The 22,713-nt window shown below is 41.8% G+C and overlaps 1 protein-coding gene across 2 annotated transcripts in view; it reads right to left on the bottom strand.

Annotated features, from left to right (window-relative positions):
* The window catches only part of FCHSD1 (FCH and double SH3 domains 1), a 196,590-nt gene that overhangs the window by 91,242 nt on the left and 82,635 nt on the right, over positions 1-22,713 (bottom strand). For both annotated transcript variants that reach the window (XM_082252779.1, XM_082252778.1), the window contains 3 exons: positions 22,486-22,549; positions 19,386-19,514; positions 108-230 (listed from right to left, as the gene is read on the bottom strand). In XM_082252779.1, coding sequence (XP_082108905.1) covers positions 108-230; positions 19,386-19,514; positions 22,486-22,549 — 316 coding nt within the window. The remainder of the gene's footprint in view (positions 1-107; positions 231-19,385; positions 19,515-22,485; positions 22,550-22,713) is intronic.

The following is a 22,713-nucleotide window of genomic DNA, read 5'->3' on the forward strand; positions in this document are numbered from 1 at the left end:
GAGGCCTATCACTAAGCATGCTGCTTCATTGCGTGGGCTCAAGTGACAGATTAAAGCCATTATGACAGGTGACCTTCAATAAAAAGATAAAAGGTGGCAAATCTTACCTGAAGAGAAGCCTCCAGGTTGTCCGCAAAACGTTCCTGTGTTGACTTGCAGATGTTAAGCTCAGTCTTGTTGATAAGTGAAAGGTAATCCCGGAGTTTCTCATAAAGATCCCCATCTAAACACTAAACAATTGTAGCATGAAGGGAAGAAAAAAAAAAGTGTGTGCGTTAATACAATTGTAAGGCTATTACTGGATCTTGTAATAGATTCTTTAAAAACCATGGCATGTATCCAATTAACTAACCAAAATATACAAAAAATTAAGGTTGCAAATGGCCTTCATGGGTAGGAAACTGCTAAAACCTGTGAAGTAAAATTTTTGCTGCCTGGGTTCTGTTTGGCTGATTTCTCGCCGTTTCCTGTCTGGAAGATACAAAAGTAGTGGGAATTTACCTAAAAATGGGGGGAATTTTCTTCCTATACCAGTATCCCAAGTTGGAGACTTCTCACCGCAGTGAAGATTTTAGATGTAGTCTTTGTTGTTTTCTTCCTGTTCTGACACCCTTTACCTGGAAATGGGGGGGGGGGTCTTTCGTCCAAGAAGCAGTAATAAAATCCCAAGAGGTTTAAACCTTTTATCACTATATTGGAAATAAATTTTACATCTGCCTGCATCTCCACTGGGGTAATATCGATATTGCCATTGCACACTTTAAGCCCGGATAAGGCTTTAGGAGTAGCAGAGGCTGCAGCAACAACCAACTGGAACATTACAGATCAAATGCACATATTCACCAGTACACTACAGATCGTTCATTACGTCCAAATCTTTGTTTAAAAATGATCTTTAATTAGAATGGTTACATCACAGTAGACAGTGCGACGTTTCGAAGCCGCGCAGGACCCCTTCGTCAGGCATGTGCCAAGTGGGGTGGCCAAACTCACTTGAGTTAAAGGACCATAAAGTACTCAAGACTTTCCTGTTTTCAGTGAGAACTCAACTACACTACATTATGTATCATATTATACATGACAGCTGGAGGAATCTGGACTTTTATATGGGAGAAACAATGACAGATTATCACAGGCCGCTATTTCTGTGTCAAATGAACTTCCTTCTAAAACGTCAGAAAAAATAAATAAAAAAAAAAGGATTGGACACTGTGTGGCGCTAGATGCTTTATTATTACACATTTGTAGAGACTGAAAGCACCGTCAAGCACTAATTCACAGTGGTGAATACTTAAACAACCACTTGAACAAACAAAAGTTTGTGCCAAGAAAAGCCTTTGCATCAGTTGTAGACAATTTATAACAGAGCCAGATAAGGCACGGTTCAAACAGATGATAGGATCTGCAAACTTTAACAGAGATATAAACAGGAAAAGCATCAGATTAAAACAAATTCCTTTATGTAAACTGCAGATATAGAAAGAGGGAAAGGGGGGTTAGAGGATTTTGTTGGTACCAATAGACACGTATCAAACCATATAAAATCAATATATTTTTATAATAACAAAAGCAACAAAACAAGGATATGGATACAAAGTAAGAATGTGCACTAAAAGATTACACCCATTGCTCTGACTCAACTGTGCTTTAGTCTAGTATGTCCAAACAGTATAAACAGAAACCATATACCAATGGAAGCACAGCTGGTCAATATTCAAGAGTGTTTCACGGTTACCCACTTCTTCAGGAGTTTCAGGGGTGAGACAAGACATTTTTCTATAAAAAGGAAAACATAATCATCAGTATAGAAACAAACATACAGAAATAGGACTATAAATGTTTAGAGGTAAGCTGCAAGAAAGGATACTTGGGCACTTACCCCTGGGTGCGTGAACAAGATGGAATAGGGGTGCCAGTACCAGTCCCCCAGGCTGATGTGAGAGCAGACAGGGGCTACAACTGCAGATATATCTGTGTATAGACCATGGAAGGGGAGAGGCAAAATTTAGAAACATTACATTAGATTAGATTCTGTCACTGGGATGAGCATCTCAGACAAGTATAGTGCAAGTTGCACAAACTGCTCTACAGTCGTCAGCCATATATGTTGTATGGAGTATATTAATGAAGTATTCAGCCTTTAAAACTATTCCAATATATGGGAATTCATTAATGATTTTGGTCCCCCAAAAAAAGAACACAGGGGATACCTATAACATATACGCAAGATAAATGAACAAAGTGGCTAATGGGATCAAGTTGAAAACACCAAGGGTTTGGGATGAATTTACATACCACAGTTGGTGTCCACAGTCACAGAACAGGCAGTGCCAAGAGAAAGATAATATACACTGCCTGGCCAAAAAAACAAACAAACACAAAACAAAAAAACAACACACGTTGAACCGCCTTTAGCTTTGATTACGGCACGCATTCGCTGTGGCATTGTTTCGATGCGCTTCTTCAAGGTCACAAGATTTATTTCCATCCAGTGTTGCATTCATTTTTCACCAAGATCGTGTATTGATGGGAGAGCCTTTTCCAGCACATACCAAAGATTCTCAATGGTATTAAGTTCTGAACTCTGTGGTGGCCAATCCATGTGTGAAAATGATGTCTCATGCTCCCTGAACCACTCTTTCACAATTTGAGCCTGATTAATCCTGGCATCATCTTGGAATATGCTGGTGCCATCAGAGGGAAAAAAAATCCATTGATGGAATAACCTGGTCAATCAGTATATTCAGGTAGTCAGCAGACCTCATTCTTTGGGCACATGCAGTAACTATCCAATAGAATAGTTACTGCATGCTTAGTTTAGTTAGTTGCCTAGTTAATTCCAGGTGGTGACTTTTCTTTTGGCCAGGCAGTGTAGTAGATGGTAGAGTGTAATTGGATGTAGCATATTTTGTTAGTATATCAAGTGAGACTGCTATACTGGAATGTCTTGTCCAATATTTAGGGGTGGTAAAGTGAGCTGGCTTAAATGCCTGGCTTCAATCATCTCAGTCACTGGCTATCAGAGTTGTATAAAGTACTCGAAACCCATACTTGAGTAAAAGTACAAGTGCTCGATCAAAAAGTGACTTGAGTAGAAGTGCTCGATCAAAAAGTGACTTGTGTAGAAGTACTAAAGTATTCAACATTTTTTGTACTTAAGTATTGCAAGTAGTTTTTTTTAAAAATTTTGCTACTCAAGTACTGAAAGTAAAAGTACCAGTAGTTTTGAAAAAAAAATTGCTACTCAAGTACTGAAAGTAAAAGTACAAGTACTGTGTTATGTAGTTATTAAAGAAAAAAGTCAAAAGTTTGAACATCATATTGTCTTTTATTATTTCAAATGCAGCTTTTATTTATGCATACAGTAGCATTTATTTTCGTATGCTGATAATGCACATGTTTTGAGCTTCATGAAACCTGCCATCCACTGTTCTGGCAGTGGTAATTTTTATAATAGTAACGAGTAACTATGCAGCACAAAAAAAAAAAAAATATCGGAGTAGAAGTATTGAAATCATCGAAAAAATGTAGTGAAGTAAAAGTGGAAGTAGGAGAAAAAAATTCGACTCTAGGAAAGTACAGATACCGCCTTTCGGTACTTAAGTACAGTAGTGAAGTAGTTCTACTTAGTTACTATACATCTCTGCTGGCTATTGATAGTTTGTTTCTAGGTTTGCCACACCTTGTCCTTCTATACCCATAAGCATTGAAGCCAGCTCACTTTACCACCCCTAAATATTGGACAAGACATTCCAGTATAGCAGTCTCACCCCTTGATATACTAACAAATTACGCTACATCCAATTACTATCTACCATCTACTATATTATATTTATCTCTTGGCACTGCCTGCTCTGGGACTGTGGACACAAACTGTGGTATGTAAATTCATCCCAACTCCCTGGTGTTTTCAACTTGATCCCATTAGCCACTTTGTTCATTTATCTTGCGTAAACGTTACAGGTATCCCCTGTGTTTTTTTTTTGGGGAGGGACCACAATCGTTCGTGTATTCCCATATATTGGTATAGTTTTAAAGGCTGAATACGTCATCAATAAACTCCATACAACATATATGGCTGACGACTGTAGATGGGTTTGTGCAACATCACCTATGTGCGCAATACTTGTCTATTAGATGCTCACCACCAGTGACAGAATTTAAATGTAATGTTTCTAAATTTTGCCTCTCCCCTTACATGTCTATACAAAGATATATCTTCAGTTGTATCCTGTCTGCTCTCACATCCACCCGGAGGACTGGTACCAGCGCCGCTTTGTTTGGCCCCCTATTCCATCTTGTTCACGCATCCCAGGGTAAGTGCCCAAGTATCATTTCTTGCAGCTTACCTCTAAATTTATATTTATATTCATATTTCTGTATATATTTTTATACTGATGATTATATGTTTTCTTACTATAGAAAAATGTCTTGCTGTCTCACCCCTGAAACTCCTGAAGAAGTGGGTAAACACTAAACATGTTGAGTGTTGGCCAGTTATGCTTCCATTGGTATATAGTATCATCCTATACTGTTTGGACTAAAGCACAATTGAGTCCGAGCAATTGGTGTAATCTTAATGCACATTCTTACTTTGTATCAATATCTTTGTTTCGCTGCCATTTTTTGTAATATATTGATTTTATAATGGTTTGATACTTGTATTGTAATTCAGGATGTATGTACCTTTTTAAATTAGAATGACACATGTAAAGAGCACAAAAAATAACAAAATTCCTTTATGTAACCTGATTAACACACATGTATATATCATTAGAAAGTGACAGCAAGAGTACTTGTTGGCTTTTTTGTACCATTCCTATAGGTGGTCGTATCCGCTGAGGGTGTTAGGAAGAGCCTCTGGAGGGGTCCTGAACCCAAGTGGTAGTCTCAGGTGAATGTCTGGGTTCAGCTTATGAAACAAGGAAGGGGGATTGTTCTGCAAATATTTCCATTGCCTATTTTTAGCAGAGGGAATATACAGCAACTGGACAAGGGTTTTGAAGCTGCACAGTTATCACCCAAGTAGTTGCCAGTGTCTAGCACTTTTACACATCACCTGATCAGGCTGAAATACGTATGTTCTTAAACAAATGAGAGATCTTTTGGATGAGGAGGCACAATCAGGGCCCCCATAAAATGAACCTGTGGTCAATCTATCAACACTCTCAATATATTCATAACAGTAAATGGGTTTTAGGACCATCTTCACACCTCTTGTGTGTTTAACACAATATATGTTCCAAGTTAGACCAATTGTGAACACTGACCATCATCGAAAACATCTGATTTTTTTGGGATTGCGACACTGCAACATATAATAGCACACTGCAACACATCTGCGTTGTATTAGTTCATTGTGCATTCAAAATGAATGGAACTGCAACACACTAACAAAAAAATGTGTGTATTGCACACTTGTTTATGGGTGTCAAGCATTTGGGAGTGAATGGCTTCCACCAGCCAGAATATTACATTTATTGTGGCCATTGGAATGCATTAAGGCTCAAATGTTAGACGTGTCTAGCATTTTAGATGAGGTTAGTGTTTCTTTTTCTGTTCAAACGCTTCCCCCCCGGAACGCACTGGTGATTTTTTTTTAGCCTTTAAAAGCGCTCCTCTTTTAATACACCTGTAAACACCTGTGTGTTCATGGACACATAGGCTAATATAGGTGCTTTTACTAGGCTGAAGAAGAAAAAGGAAAAAATAAAAAAAGACATGCCAGGATAATCAGTGTTTAAAGTGGTTTTAAACCCTTCCATATACCAAGTAAAGTGACTGGCCTCCGGTGATACAGAGATTAAACAAATTCTACTTGGTTCATCTATAGCTGTCTTCCCCCTACATCCAAAGTGCACAATATTCAGAGGATCTCAGTTCTTACAAGTAGGGGGCAGAAGTTACATTAGTGAGGAGAGCTCTGAGAGCTGATTGGAGGAAAGGGACACCCCCTCCCCCCCTTTACACAGCACACAGGAACCGATCTGAGACTGCCAATTAGCTGGAAATCCCTCCCTTGGTGTCAGGAAAACTTGTCAGAAGTGATTCATACTGGTAGAGAAATGAAGCAGCAGACAGAAATTACACTTGTGCTTTTAACAGACTAGTATACACTATAAAGGGATATGCTTTGTTCATGTTTCATGTCTGAGGTGTACAACTAGTTTAGGCCCAGTGTGCATAAGGCCTTAAAGCTCACAGCAGAGGCACCGAAGTCAGTCTCTAAAGAGCTCTACCTGCTCACATAACCAATTCAGTAGCTTGGCGCCATCTACTCCACCTTTCCTAGTAGTGACATTGCAGCTTTTCAATCTTCTAATTGAAACTAGGAGCACTAGGTGCAGACCTTTAGGTCAATTAGGGGAAGGTGATGTAGCTGATTTTTGGAACCAGCTGAAATTGTGATTAAAGCCTTTTTTTAAAAAAAAACCTCATTCAGGGAGCTGCCCACTACCATCACCAAGGGTTAATTGGGAGAAATGTCTCTAGATGCCCACAGACAAGAAACCATTGTCCAATCCTGCTGTCATACTGCGTCCTTTAAACCTTTCAAGAGTAATTCCACCCAAAATCAATTTCAGGTGACTGGTTTAGTGGGGAGAACTCCTTCGCTCAGTGCAGATCTCCAAGCATCCACTGTTGCCAGAACAAGGGAGTATCAGGCATTTCATAATCTTGCCGAAAAACATGGAAGATTCTACAAGGTGTCATGTCACACTAGCAATCCTGTGGCTGTTGGCCATTTCCTAGCAACAGGATCAATAAAGACTACTTTCCTGCTACTAGAAGCAATGCTCGCTCTAGTGCCAAAGATGCCACAGAATCTCGTTAACCAGTGAGCATTGTCAAATTAGGCAATTAATTACTGCCAGTGACCAATTCCTAGTGTGACATGACATTTAAGCAACAGAAGGCACGAGTAAAAAGGCAGGCAACACTATTCTGTTGCATACCTATTTGGGATGTAGTAAAAAAACAACAAAAAAAATAAAGCCACACAAAGCCCACACACTGAAAAATTCCCTTTAAACACAAAAATAGAATCCACTTACTGGATTTCTGTAAACCCCAACCCCCACCAGAAAATGACTAGCAAACATTGAGCTGCACGTATTGCTCTTTTGAAAACAAAAGTCTGACACTGGCGTCTTTCCATTTTTGGTATATGGATTGGCATTATTGATTCCCTTGAATCAATTTTTAGAAGTTTATTTGTGACTGCATCCATTACAGATTGTATTGATATTGCTACACAGGTCAAAAAGATGGGTAGTAAATGGTTTTGTGTAAGCAGAGTATTCTTCTGGGGAATAACGGAATTAAAATCTACTTCCTATTGATTACAATGGCCTCGTCACCAACGTGTCTCCAGTCATTTCCAGAATCAAACACGAATATTAGTAGTTAAGGAGTACTGCAGGGACCACATTGATGACTAATTTTTTAAAGCAGTTCAACAAACCTTTCTCCGAGCCAGACACTGAGCATAGTATGGTCATTTATTGGGTAAAGAGGAGAAAAAATAAAAAGTGCCGTGTTGCCCATACCATCCAATTGTTTATCACTTCTAGTACAAGTTTAAAAGTTAACATCTAGGCATATATTGTTGATCAATTTAAATGTTCTAAAGCAGAGTCAAAATTAACAGTATATACAGCAGTTATCTATTGAAACTCATTTACCTGGCACAGTTAAAAGGTACAAAGGTTGTGTACAACCTAATAACCTGGTTGTAATGTCAGAACCACTACATAAAAGACTGCGTTCAAAAGGAACGTTCGCACAAGCTCATTGGCAGTGGCGCTCTATAAGCTAAAGCCAGCTGCCGATCGGGTATTTGGGTGGAGCCTGATATTTTTCAAGATCCTTCCAGGTCCTAGAGCAGCTCTATGATGTCAGCAGAGAGCATTCTTTAGCCCTATGTCTGCTCATTCTGGGTCACAGGACAGCCCAAGGGAACTCCTGGGGCCCACATGAGTATGGCAAAAAAAAAAAAAAAGCTTTGCCCATACTTCCTTTACATTTGGGCACATTACTATATTATTGACATCACTGGCCTGCATAGTACATTGTGCATATCTATATTAATAAAATGGAAGTGTCCCTGTGCCCGTCCCTGTGTCCGTGGAAATGCGCTACTGCGCATGTGCCGCACGAACAGCCGAACACAGAGAGACTTCGGGCGGGCGGGCGGCAGCGCTGGGTGGGCGTGTTAGACAGGAGCGGATCCCCGCCCACTTCACTTCCTCCTCAGAAGAGCGCGGCTCTGGAGGAAGAGGCCTATCGGATGATGCCTCGAAGGCATTATCCGACATGACAGAGGCATCATCCGACAGCAGAAGGTACATCATAGCGAGCAGTCTCTCCGATCTGTCCCGGCTCCTCCGATCACCTCCCCGCCATAAGTTCCAGCAAGTCACCGGAGTCCACCAAACTTCCTACACACCTGCAGTAAATCCACACTGACAGCCCCGGGATCTCACACCGCACTCCCAGCGCTGCACTCTGCTGCGATACATGCCGACCTCATGAATATTTATAGAGGGACCGGACAGGCCTGCCCCCCGACCAATCCGATTATCCCCCCTGGAGGGAGGCGGCAGTTGAAAATTTGGTGTGTGTATATATGTATAAATAAATATATTATATATATATATATATATATATATATATATATATATATATATATATATATATATATATATACACATATATACACACATATACATACACGTATAAAAATACACATACATACATACATATATATATACACACACCAAATTTTCACCGCCTCCCTCCAGGGGGGATAATCGGATTAGTCGAGGGGCGGGCCTGTCCGGTCCCTCTATAAATATTCATGAGGTCGGCATGAATCGTATCAGAGTGCAGTGCTGGGAGTGCAGTGTGTGATCGGTGAGATCCCGGGGCTGTCAGTGTGGATTTACTGCAGGTGTGTGGGAAGTTTGGTGGACTCCGGTGACTTGCTGGAGGTGATCGGAAGAGCCGGGACAGATCGGAGAGACTGCTCGCTACGATGTACCTTCTGCTGCTGTTGTTGTTGCTTCTTTCGCTGTGTGCATGCTGGCTCCCCCCACGGCTCCGGAGAAAGAGGCCTGTCGGATGATGCCTCATGTCGGATAATGCCTTCGAGGCATCATCCGACAGGTCTCCTCCTCCGGAGCCGCGCTCTTCTGAGGAGGAAGTGAAGTGGGCGAAGATCCGCTCCTGTCTAACGCGCCCACCCGAAGTCTCTCTGCGTCCCAACGGCTGTTCGTACGGCACATGCGCAGTAGCGCATTTCCACAGACACAGGGACGGACACAGAGACACTTCCATTTTATTAATATATTATATATATATACACACATATATATATACACACACACACACACACACACACACACACACACATTCTAGCGCCCGTTAATTTAACGGGCTTAATGTCTAGTACAGTATAACTATTACCAACCTCACTAGCTGTAAAACATCACTAACGTTTCCCTGCAGGATAAAGTGGTTTAACCATTAGACCTCATAGCTCCATTCTTTTCTTCGTCTTTGGAAAGGAGGAGGCTGTATTTGCTCCATTCATAAAATCCCCAACATCAGATTTATAGAACAAAATATTCTAAAAGTCAATTTTCATATCCAACAGCAATACATTTCAGACAGAACTAATGTGGTGATAGCAAGAATACAATGACTCAAGACAGTTTCCTGTGTTATTCATAGTCGTGGTTGAAACAAAATTAGAGCGCATATAAAGAAACTATGGGAAGAATAAAGTAAGAGCTAATATAACTGCCAAAATAAAGAGCAGACTTCCTGCAGAGTCACTGCATTGTGATATATCAAACGTTACTCCGTATTTGCAATGGAACAAACCATTGACAGTTTAAAGTGTTGGTGTACAATTTGCCACCTATAGGAAAACATTCCTTGCTATATGAAGCAGTAAATCTCAGTCCTGTAGCGTTTTCTATTCACTGTAGACATGTCCCAAGTGTATATCCCTTCAGTGTCAGATGACTGCAGCACATGGTACCAACAGCCTCCACATGTAATTGAATATTGACAAATTTTGGCACCTTCAATGTGTTCATATACAGAAATTAATGCAACTCTAAGCAATACACTTTTTAATGCAAGCAATGCGAGTACACAATTTTACCCAGGTTTTAGCCTCTGGCAGTCAGACTGGTAGAGAGAGAAGTCACAAAATTAGCCATAGCAAGTCAGGTCATGTTCCAACATGGAGCATGTTGACAGGAGGAGAAAGCAGACTGATAAAGAAAAGGGAGAAGTTCATCACTGCACATCTCAAACTTCATTTAACCTGGAGTCTTAGGACATATAGTAATGGCAAATTTTGTGTAGGACAACTCTGGACTGAAGCAGCGGTGACAAGTCCAAAAGGGGCGCAAGCCCCCCCCCCCCCCCCCCTCCAAAGTTTTGCCAAATAAGAAAGCTAATCTCATAGAATGATTTATTTTTAAATAAATTATAATATGACAAACATTTTCTAACATCTTAAAGTAAAAAAATGTTAAAACAATGTATTTTTAAATAATAACTGTGTGAACTCACTACACTGTGCAGGGGTGCCTGACTATTAGGCTCTATTAGGCCTGTCAATTTTTGACAAGCATGTGATTAGAGCCTGAGGCATAGGGGGGGGGGGGGAGGGATTTTAGTGAATCAATATTTGCTATCGCGTCACTTCCAGTTTCCTGTCCCGGCCAAACAGGAGGCAGAATATTTGGAACCAGGAGGAGAGCTGTATCTGGGAAGCTGTGACCGTTGTGAGTGCAGATCTGGAGGGGTTTGTTTGTGCCCCCCAAAATGTTTTGCTGCCACTGGCCTGAAGGTATCACAGCAGCTTATTTCAATTTTTTTAATGGAGTTTGCTTTAGAGAAATTTGCACCAGTTTACTGGCTGGCATACTGCTTAATTTAAAAAGGGTTTAACCTTAAAAAAAAAAAAAAAAAGGATCCAGTTACCTTAAAAGCATGTTATAAAGCACATAGAGTTTGTGTGGAGAAAGGTCGGCTGAATACATACAACGGCACCGTCCCCAATATTGAAAAATAGACAGGGTCCAGGTGTGCAAGAGAAATGAATGGGCTAAGGGGATATAGGAGGTGGGGAGGAAAAGTAATCAATCACACCTGGGCAGCAGGTGATTTAATTGTACAATATAGTTCCTAAAGAAAAAAAAAATTTTTTTTTCCATAAAAGATAACAATGTTTTATTTATACACAGAAATTCACACACAAATCTTAAGAATAGAAGTAATCAGAAAATGGTACAAAATATACACATGCATACAAGAGGTATACACTAATGTTCACTGGCGGATCAACGCGTTTCGCTAAACAGCTTCTTCAGGACCCAACAGTTATATCTCAAGGCACTGTGTACAGTATCATATTAGCCGTTGTTTAAAATCAAACTTGAAGATATTAAGGCAATACATCATCCATCAAGTGTTGTGGCCAGAGCGGTCTTACCATATATCCAAAAAATACCTTGGATATAAAGAGGAGCAGCTAATCCAGACTACTAGTGCATATACTACACTTTTCACGATATCCCATAGGTGACCCAATAGGTAAGAAAAAGTCCCCTCCAAACAGGACCAAAAAGTAAGGCAATCAAAGAAGAAAATATCCGATACGAACCAGAGACCTCCTTATAAATCAGGAAAGAGATGATCCACATCCACAACTATGCCAATGGCCGCAAACAAGGACTCAGTGGGCAGCACAGGATGTGAGGCACATTCCCCCAGGATACACACAATATCTGGTCCATATAGGAGGTAGTCCTTGTTTGCAGCCATTGGCATAGTTGTGGATGTGGATCATCATCTCTTTCCTGATTATAAGGAGGTCTCTGGTCCGTATCGGATAATTACTTCTTTGACTGCCTTTTTGGTCCTGTTTGGAGGGGACTTTTTCTTACCTTTTGAGTCACCTAAGGGATATCCTGAAACGTGTGGTATATGCACTAGGCTGGATTAGCTGCCCATCTTTCTCTATATCTGAGGTATTTTTGGGAAATATGGTAAGACCGCTCTGGCCACGACACTTGATGGATGATGTATTGCCTTAATATCTTCGAGTTTGATTTGAAACAACGGATAATGTGATACTGTACACAGTGCCTTGAGATATAACTGTTGGGTCCTGAAGAAGCTGTTTAGCGAAACGCGTTTATCCCCCAGTGAACAGTGTATACCTCTTGTATGCATGTGTATATTTTGTACCATTTTCTGATTACTTCTATTCTTAAGATTTGTGTGTGAATTTCTGTGTATAAATAAAACATTGTTATCTTTTATGGAAAAAAATATATTTTCTCTTTAGTGACTATATGGCACAATTAAATCCCTGCTGCCCAGGTGTGCTTGATCACTTTTCCTCCCCACCTCCTATATCCCCTTACCCCATTCATTTCACTTGCACACATGGACTCTGTCTATTTTCCATGTTATATAGCACAGTGCTTGTGCGGTCATTTGGCACCTGTTGCACCTGAAATACCTGGCTGATCCTACCTGGCTATACCATCCCCTCTGTAAACTGACCACTGTGTATTATGGCTGCTGAGCCCTGACACCATGGTCAGTTTACATGCCTCAGTCATCCACAGCCCTGCTCTCCTCTGTGCTCCTGTGTCATCTTCCCCCTCTCCCTCCCCGTCCGCTCGTACCAGTGCCCCCCCCCCCTTTCCTGCTGGTATCAAACTTATTGTTGTTACTACAATCCACTCTGTTCTAATAAATGCTGTGCCCCATTACGTTTTCTAAAACATCCGCCATAAAATACCTTCTTTTATTGCGCCGCTCGGCAGTCACGTGACTGGCTGTTTTTCCTCCTTTCCTCTTCTCACCGGCTGTAGTCAGCGGGGGATTCTCAGCCCATCCGCTTTGCGGTCAGACGTGGAGAGGAGAGAGACGGCCGGTCACGTGACCACCGCTATAAAAAAAGGTATTTGTCAAGATTTTTTTAGAAAAAACACATAGTGGGGCACAGTATTTATTATAACAGAGGGGATTGTAACAATATGTGGGTTAACAACCACTTTGATTTAGCACTACGAGTAAGTCAAGAGCTCCAGCTTCATTCTGTCTTTAATCATTTGCACACTTTCATGGTCAGTGCTCCATACGTGAGACAAAAGATGGCCAGGCATATTGCATTTTTTTATTGTTAAACGAAAATCAGAAACGGCACCTTCTGCAGTTGTATTGGTGCAACTTTGGGTAGTTGTACAGGCAGAAGGTTTCTTACCTTAGCGCATTTTCTGCATTAAAGTAAACAAACAAGCATTCTCTGTTCAGCTCCCCCTGGCTCTCTCCCTCCTCACTGGACATGGAAGCAGCTGCAAGAGCCGTTGGCTCTTGTTGCCGTCAATCAAATCCTGTAAGGAGGGAGTGAAGGCGGGACTGAGCCACGCTGAGCCTTGCTCAAGATTGAGCCCAAACGACTGCCCTCAAAGCAAAAAGCCTGTTTTGGAGGAGAAGAGGGGAGGGGCCAGGAGTGCCGACTGGGGTACCCCAGAAGAGGATCGGGACTGCGGTGTGCAAAACTATTGCACAGAGCAGGTAAGCATAACATGACTTTCATTTTTACTTAAAAGGGTCATGTTCAGACATCTGTGTCTGCTGAATGCAACAGGTGGGGTGGTTCAAGTCCTGCTGCAGCATGTGCGCACATCTTTCAGCTACCATTGCAACTTAAAGGGGAGTGGTTAGGATGGTGGGAGTTGGTAAAAAAATGCAGTTCAAGCGCATGTTTTTATGGCCTTCCAACCAAATGTATAAAAAAGCCCTACATTATACCCTTGTCTGCCAACTTATTAAAGATGTAGTATTTCAGGACTCCTGAAGGTCCCTTTATACAACTCGCTGCAATTGTTTTTCAACCCACATTTATATGAGTTACTAGGAGGAGCAATGAAATACGCACAAAAAAAAAAAAAAAAAAAAGCCAGCAAACTGTTAGTACCAGCAACCTCAATTCAATGCAGGGGAGATCAGTGAGCAGAAACGCTCTAGTCTTCCACCTCTCCTCAGTCTTGACTAGTATGGCTTTACAGCTGCACGAATCGCTTCTATTAAATAGCAGAAAGCCATTTGATCGTTTTAAAGGCAACTTTCGATCAGCTTGTGATTGCATAGAATTTGTCAAAATATAATTTTCTACTTAGAAAACAGTTGTGAATTTCCTTGATAAAAATCAGATTATCTTTATTTTTTTTAATTCTGTACAGGTCTCTGGCCCTGTGTTTTACTTTCAACATTTTCTGGTTCCCCAACATCACCCTCAAAAAAAAAAAAAAAAAAATCTGTAGTTCAGGGGTTGTATATGGTTTTCCTGGTGGGAATCTAGTTATTTAAGGCCAAATAAAGATCTGACAATCAAGCTGGGAATGGCATTTTCACAGCAGCTGAAACTCCAGTTATCACCTATGATGATCTGAGAATACACGGCTGCCAAAAATCACACTGCACTGATTGTAACTGTCAGCCATGTAGTGACATTAACTCACAGAAATCTTTAAAGAATTGCAACATTCAGGGGAGTTTTATTGCTAAATTCAATCAGGTCAATAAAAAAAGTGTGCAGTGTTAAATTAAAAAATATTGAAGAAAAGTGTACATCGTATTAACATTGCCAGTGAAGGCGCCTTGTGGTGCATGCAAATACCTTTGTTAATCATTTTATGCATCCCCAAGAATCTTCTTGATCCTAATTGTACACTACATAGAGGTCTCAAATTAAACACTGGCCATCATTCAACAATTCAATAAGAACAGTTAGCCTCGTAGCAATAGAAGAGCTCAAGCTAGACTAAGTAAAGTGAAAGGTGGTGGGCATAGCTTCGCTCCCGCTGAAAAAGCCGAATTTCAGTCCAACTATTGCCACCTTAAAGTGCAACTCCACTTTTGGGGGGGGGGGGGGGTTGAAATAGCAAACAATATAGCAGATACAATTGAAACACAAATCATATTGCAATTATTAAAAATTACCTTTTCTTCTCAATCTGCTGCTGTTGTAATTTTCTGAAAATGCAATGCAATATGGCAACCTGGAGTTGTTCTGTACACAGAATGTGTGCTGACCACACCCCAGAAACATAATTTCCTGTTTGTGTGATTGGCTCACCAATTTTCCCAGAAGTCTGCACTAAGATACAAGTCAGATTTCTGACTTGTTTTGTTTTGATATTGTTTTGTGCAAGTGAATATTATTTTGTGCACAGTCTATCTCCACCCATCTTTTCTCCATATCTACTTTTGTCCAATCAATCATTCCTGTAATAATTACCGCGTTATAATATCTTTCTATATCCGGGGTTGCTAATCCTCCTTGTGTTTTACCTCTTGTGAGAGTCTTATATTGCACTCTGGGTTTTTTCCGCTGCCATATATATTTTGTTAATAAAGTTTTTATTACCCTAAAAAAGTTGCGGGAATGTTTATTGGTAATAGAGAAAAGGTATATAGGATCTTTGGTAAAAAACATCTTAACGACATTTATTCTTCCGACCCATGAAATTTGAAAGACTTACCGTAAAAAATCCTTTTCTCTGAAGCTCATTGACAGGCACAGCTCCATATTCTTCTTAACCATTGGGTTATGCTGCCTCTTACAGGAGTAGGACACTAGGCAGGAAAAAAAAACACACCTATGGGGCAGTCCCTGAAGGCATACACCCACTCACTCGGCTATAGGATTCAGTTTTGTTGCAAGCAGTGTCAAAGTAAAAAACCCCAACCCACTCAGAAATAGAGGGGCGGGTGCTGCGTCTGTGAATGAACTTCAGAGAAAAGGATTTTTTACGGCAAGTCAAAAATCCAGTTCTCTATCGTTCATTGACAGACACAGCTCCATATTCATAACCATTGGGATATCCCAAAGCAGTATTTGCATGAGGGGAGGAAAACAATGCAGAGAAAGAACGTAATTCCCCAAAGGCTAAACTTAGCCAACCAGGTAACATGGAGCTCAACCAGGAACAACTGGAGCTCATCTAGAAACAACATACAACTTCAAAGAGAAAAAAATGCTCTTTTAAAACAGCAACCTGCAAAACCTTGCGGCCAAAGGAAGCATCCGAGGATGCCAACACATCTTCTTTGTAGAATTTAGTGAACGTGTGCACAGACGACTAAGTTGCTGCCTTGCAAACTTTCATTACTGACGCCTGATGGCAAAAGGCCAAAGAGGCATTTAGCACCCTAGCAGAATGCGCCTTCACAGGGAAAGGTGAAATCTGACCCTTAAGTGAATATGCCTGTACCACCGTCTGCCTGATCCATCTGGATATGGTTGCAGCAGACGCAGGCAATCACTTCCGAGGTCCTTTCGTGAGCACAAAAAGGAGTCTGATTTAATGAAAGACTCAGTAACCGTCAGGCAAACCCTAACTGCCCGAACCACAGCTAAACCATGCAAGGCAATTTCCTTGGGATTCTTGGGCTTAGGACAGAGTGAAGGCAGCACAATATCTTCATTCAATGGAAATCAGAAACCTTAGGAAGAAACGACTGATTAGCTCAAAATACCACTTAAAGCGGATTTCCGGGCACAGAAGTCATTTTTTAATAAACATACCCCCGGGACAGTCAGGGCTAGCACATTCCACAATGGCTAGCCTCTGATCTGTCCCGGTTTGCACTTACCTTTTAGAAGAAATACTTACTTATAAAATTTCTTCCACAGCGTTTCCATCTCTCTTGTGGGCAGCTGAAGCCGGCGCGGTCCTCTTCTGTGCCTTCTTCCGCGTCTTCTTGTCCCAGAATGCGCCTGCACCGGCCCCTCTCATCACTTCCGGTGCGGCGCCGCATTCCTAAACAGCTTCTGGGCATGCTCAGAAGCTGTTTAGCAGGGGAATGCGGCGTCGCCCGGAAGTGACGAGCGGGGCCGGTGCCGTCGCATTAATTCCTGGGAGAGATGACGTTCAGCTCCCAGGAATCATAGCGAGACAGGAAGTGACGGGGTGAGCCGCGGCTCCGAGGGAGGAAGTACTCTGAGGTGAGTATTCACGATCTTCAATTAAAAGGTGAGTAAACAAAAAAAAAAAAATAAATAACTATCCAATTCCTTTTCAGGTGATCTCGAACTAGCGGAGGGGCACAAAAAAAAAATATCGTTTTTGTGCCCGGAACTCCGCTTTAATCTCTGTGGACCACCAGAGAAGAAGAACGGCAGGACAGCGCTACCAATTCAGACACTCTGAGGGCAGAGGTAATAGCCACCAAAAAGGCTACCTTCTGTGACAGTGTAAGTAGAGGAATCTCCCCAAGTTTTCAAAGGGAGGTTTTTGAAGAACAGACAGTACCAAGTTAAAAGACCCCATGGAGGTAACGGGGACCGTATCGGAGGAACCACATCACGAACTCCCCGAAAGTGCAAATCACAGAATGAGTAGCTAAAGGGCATTGGAAAAAAAGCCAAAGCCGACACCTGGCCTTTAATAGTACCCAAGGCCAACCGCTGCTCAACCCCTCTTTGGAGGAAAATCCATGTCCTAGCCACTGAAAAGGAGCGTGGATGCACCTTAATCGATTTACACCATGAGAAGTATGATTTCCACGTACGATGATAAATCTTCCTGGGGGTAAATTTTCTAGCCTTCAACAGTGTAGGAATCACTGAGTCAGAAAGACCCCTATCCTCCAATACCTGGCTTTCAACAGCCACGACTGTAAAGCAGGATGGAAGATCGGCCCTTGAGACAACAGATCTTCCCTGAGAGGAACTCTCCAAGGAGCAGCGGCGACCAACCTTCCTAGATCTGCATACCAAGGCCAGCAAGGCCAGTCTGGGGCCACCAGAATGACCAGAAACCCTTCTACCTCTATTCAGCGCAGAAGCCTCAGCAGAAGTTTCAGCGGAGGAAATGCATAGATCAGCCGATATTGACCCCAAGGAGCCACCAGTGCGTCTGATGTCGGCCAGAGGATCGAGACCTGGCTATCAACTTCTGTACCTTTTCGTTGAGCCGAGAAACTAACAGGTCTACATCTGGTGCCCCCCACCAGACAGGTGAAACACCTCCGGGTGCAGGGACCATTGCCCCTGATCCAACACCTAACGACCCAAGTAATGCGCCTGCCAGTTCTCTACCCTGGGTATATGCACTGTGGAGAGGGCTGCAACATCATTTTCTGCCCATATTAGGATCTCGGCCACCTCCCAGGCTGACAGGGCACTCTTGGTGCCCCCTTGATGATTGACGAAAACCACGGGCGTGGCATTGTCTGATTGAATCCAAACTGGACAACCCTGCAGACGATTTGTCCAGTGACTCAAGCAAAGCTTTATTGCTCTGAATTCCAGAATATTGATCGGAAGTCTGGACTCTTTGGTGAGATACTCCCAATAGGAACACATCTAAAAGGGATGCAGATTTCTTCAGAGCCCAGCAGCTGCCACAGCTGATGGACAATTATGAAACCACTCCCATTTGACCCATATGGTATTTGAGACAATTACACTAGCTGAAAAAAACAATGCATATTACAAAAAAAACATTTATAAATGTAAACATTTCCAAATAAAAGCCCAGCCAAAGAGCAAGCCAATATTGTTCAAGTCCATCTCTTTCTGGTTTGCGCAACTACCAACCCCAAGGCTTTTTTGGCCATTGAGACGCAAATGACAGTGGTTTCTCGGTGGGTACAGTCTAGCCCCAATTCAAGAACAGCCCTTAACAAGTCAAAAGAATAGGAAGAAAGGATACATGAAAAAAACCTTTTCTGATTTACATGTGTGGAATCTGATCCTAAGAACATTTACAAGGTCCATCAGGATTACTTTAAAGCGGTGTTCCACCCAAAGTGGAACCTCAGCTCATCTGCTTCCTCCCCCCTCCGATGCCACATTTGGCACCTTTCAAAGGGGAGGGGGGGGGGCGGGTACCTGTTTGACCGGTACCCTTGCCCACTTCCTGGAGACAGCGCCACGGTCCTTAAGAAGTTCGGCCCCCCTCCTCCTTCCCCCTGCCACTGGGGCAATTAGAATGCGCAGCACACTTCGCTCATACCCAGTAGGGAACCGACTGTGCTTTCCCTTAGAACGAACAATGGCAGCGGATCCAAAAATTGGCTGGGGTGCTGAAATTGCAGGCTCCCTGGACAGGTAAATGTCTATTTTAAAAGCCAGCAGCTACTGTATTTGAAGCGCCTGACTTAATTTTTTGCCCCCAGCTGGGACACTGCATTAAATCAATTTTTTCTACATCCATGTCAGACATTCCAAAGCACACAGCAATGCCAAATACTTACAACAAACCACACAATGACCACAATTTGTACACTTTACTAATATGGGGAAAGTGAAAAGTCAAGTCATCCACAGAACTCACCTTCATGATTTCAGGCAAGTGTGTCAAGTAGTAAAGATCTAGATGTGCATTAGCGGCAGCCAGAGCCAAGAGGTATTCATTACGCGCGTCTGATAATTGCTGTGTACAGACCACCAGCTGTGTGGAAAACTACAGCAGAGAAAATGTAATGTTATTAAAGGGAAAGCAAACATGAGAGCAAACAAAAGTACGTTAATGCAAACAGTATGTTTTACAGATGAATGTAACCCAGGCAGCAGTCTAGCACCGAGATCCTTCCAATCCTGAATTACTGCTATATGTATGGTTATCAGGGAAACCAAATTGGTTTTTAAAGCTGATTCCACCCTATTGGAAAAGTATCCTCATTTACTCAATAGGAGCATTGTAATGCTTTTGAATGATACTTGAGGATCCAGTTAGTATCCCTAGAGAAGTCACTGGTGAAATTTCTGCCCAGTTTGGAATGGAGTATCTACGTCACTTATCCTACATAAAAGATGAACCACTATTCAAAGGCAGGTACAGTGTTTGGCACATATTAAGGGCTTATTTATATTGGAGTGGATATTTCTATCCACTTTCTAAATACAATATCTCACATCAGTACACCCCTCACATTTTTGTAAATATTTTATTATATCTTTTCATGTGACAAAACTGAAGAAATTACACTTTGTTACAATGTAAAGTAGTGAGTGTACAGCTTGTATAAAAAGTGTAAATTTGCTGTCCCCTCAAAATAACTCAACACACAGCCATTCATGTCTAAACCGCTGGCAACAAAAGTGAGTACACTCCTAAGTGAAAATGTCCAAATTGCGCCCAAAGTGTCAATATTGTGTGGCCACCATTATTTTCCAGCACTGCCTTAACCCCCTTTGGCATGGAGTTCACCAGAGCTTCACAGGTTGCCACTAGAGTCCTCTTCCACTCCTCCGTGACAACATCACGAAGCTGGTGGATGTTAGCATCCTTCCGCTCCTCCACCTTCCGTTTGCTCAATATGGTTTAGGTCTAGAGACATGCTTGGCCAGTCCATCACCTTTACCCCCAGCTTCTTTAATAAGGCCGTGGTCATCTTGAAGGTGTGTTTGGGATCGTTCTCATGTTAGAACACTGCCCTGCGGCCCAGTCTCCGAAGGGAGGGGATCATGCTCTGCTTCAGTATGTCACAGTACATATTGGCATTCATGGTTCCCTCAATGAACTGTAGCTCCCAGTGCCGGGAGCATTCATGCAGCCCCAGACCATGACTCTCCCACCACCATGCTTGACTGTAGGCAAGACACACTTGTCTTTGTACTCCTCACTTGGTTGCTGCCACACACGCTTCACACCATCTGAACCAAATAAGTTTATCTTGGGCTCATCAGACCACAGGACATGGTTCCAGTAATCCATAGTCCTTAGTCTGCTGGTCTTCAGCAAACTGTTTGTGGGCTTTCTTGTGCATCATCTTTAGAAGAGGCTTCCTTCTGGGACGACAGCTATGCAGACCAATTTTATGCAGTGTGCGGCGTATGGTCTGAGCACTGACAAGCTGACCCCCCCACTCCTTCAACCTCTGTAGCAATACTGGCAGCACTCATAAGTTTATTTCCCAAAGACAACCTCGGTATGTGATGCTGAGCACATACACTCAACCTCTTGTCAACTATGGCAAGGCCTGTTCTGAGTGGAACCTGTCCTGTTAAACCACTGAATTGTCTTGGCCACTGTGTTGCAGCTCAGTTTCAGGGTCTTGGCAATCTTCTTATAGCCTAGGCCATCTTTATGAAGAGCAATAATTCTTTTTTTCCAGATCCTCAAAGTTCTTTGTCATGAGGTGCCATGTTGAACTTTCAGTAACCAGTATGAGAGAGCGATCACACCAAATTCAACACACCTACTCCCCATTCACGCTTGAGACCTTGTAACACCAACGAGTCACATGACACCAGGGAGGGAAAATGGCTAATTGGGCCCAATATGGACATTTTACTTAGCGGTGTACTCACATTTGTTGCCAGCAGTTTAGACATTATTGGCTGTGTGTTGAGTTATTTTGAAGGGACAGCAAATTTACACTGTTATAAAAGCTGTGCTCTCACTACTTCACATGGTAGCAAAGTGTAATTTCTTCAGTGTTGTCACATGAAAAGCTATAATAAAAATATTTACAAAACTGAGGGGTGTACTCACTTTTGTGAGATACTGTATCTACTGGGTTCCACACATTTTTGCGGCTCATTCATAAAATACAGGCCATGGTGTGTAACCTGCAATGTTAACCTTTGTGGGGATCTGGCAGGTTCACCAAGTCAGTTAATTTCTGCAAGTAAATAGATTATGTACAGTGGATTATAGAAAAATACATTTGGCCTAGTTTAGTTTAAAGACCACTTCAATAAAGCTGCACTTTAGCCACAAAAAAAAAATCTTTAAAAGTCACAAGGATATACAGTACTTTGTGGGCACCAAATGCCTTTTAAGACCCAGAGATATTGTCTTTTAAAAAAGTAGTGGCATAATTTATGTGCTTCGCAGACACCCACCAACCCACCCCCAGGCTCTGAAAAAAACTGAGATCCAAGACCAGTCACCCTGCACAAGAGAGGAGCAGTGACCCATCTTAATAGGAAACTCCTACACAGAGGCTAAGTATGGGAACGGTTTTCATGCTGGGTTACTGCAAAGATATAGAACAAAAATACACAAAAGGTATCAAGATACAAGCAAGAATACACATGCCTCTTGTATTTGGACAATATTTGCGTAGCCTGGATTTCAGAAAATGTAGGAAACAAACTTTCCATGTTGGCCAATCAAACTGGTTAAATTAGAATGGATTTTGTGAAAAAATTTTTTGGGAAACAAATCCTTGTAAGTCCCTGTTATTAGAGATGAATACAATTCGACGTCAGGTTCTAAGCATAACAAGTTGTTAAACAGATATCAGTATCTGATGAAAACATTTACCAACTGTTTATTGTACATTTGAGGCTTTTGGCACAACTCCTGACTTTAATTTGTCTGGTAGTTCACTCAGATCTTTAAGATGATAGTTGTTTGAAAAGTCGATATAGTCAACTCTAGTCTACTGCCAGGAAACTATTTCTGGATTTGATTTTATTCATACCTTGGCACTGAGCTTTTGCAGGCTGGCCTTGGATTGAAAGATGCTGTGATCACTCTTCTTTAACCTGAAGATAAACCGAAAGATTAAAATTTCTATTTTTCTATCCCACCCAAAAATTGGTCACTGGATCTGTTTGATTACCAAAACTAATCAACATATTTGGTTTGAAGGTGGATACAAGGCACAAGAGGAAATGGTTATCCAGTAAAGAACAAAAAACCTAGGGAT

This window comes from Pelophylax lessonae (assembly GCF_965119305.1).
Source record: "Pelophylax lessonae genome assembly, chromosome: 4".
Classification (NCBI taxonomy): Eukaryota; Metazoa; Chordata; class Amphibia; order Anura; family Ranidae; genus Pelophylax; species Pelophylax lessonae.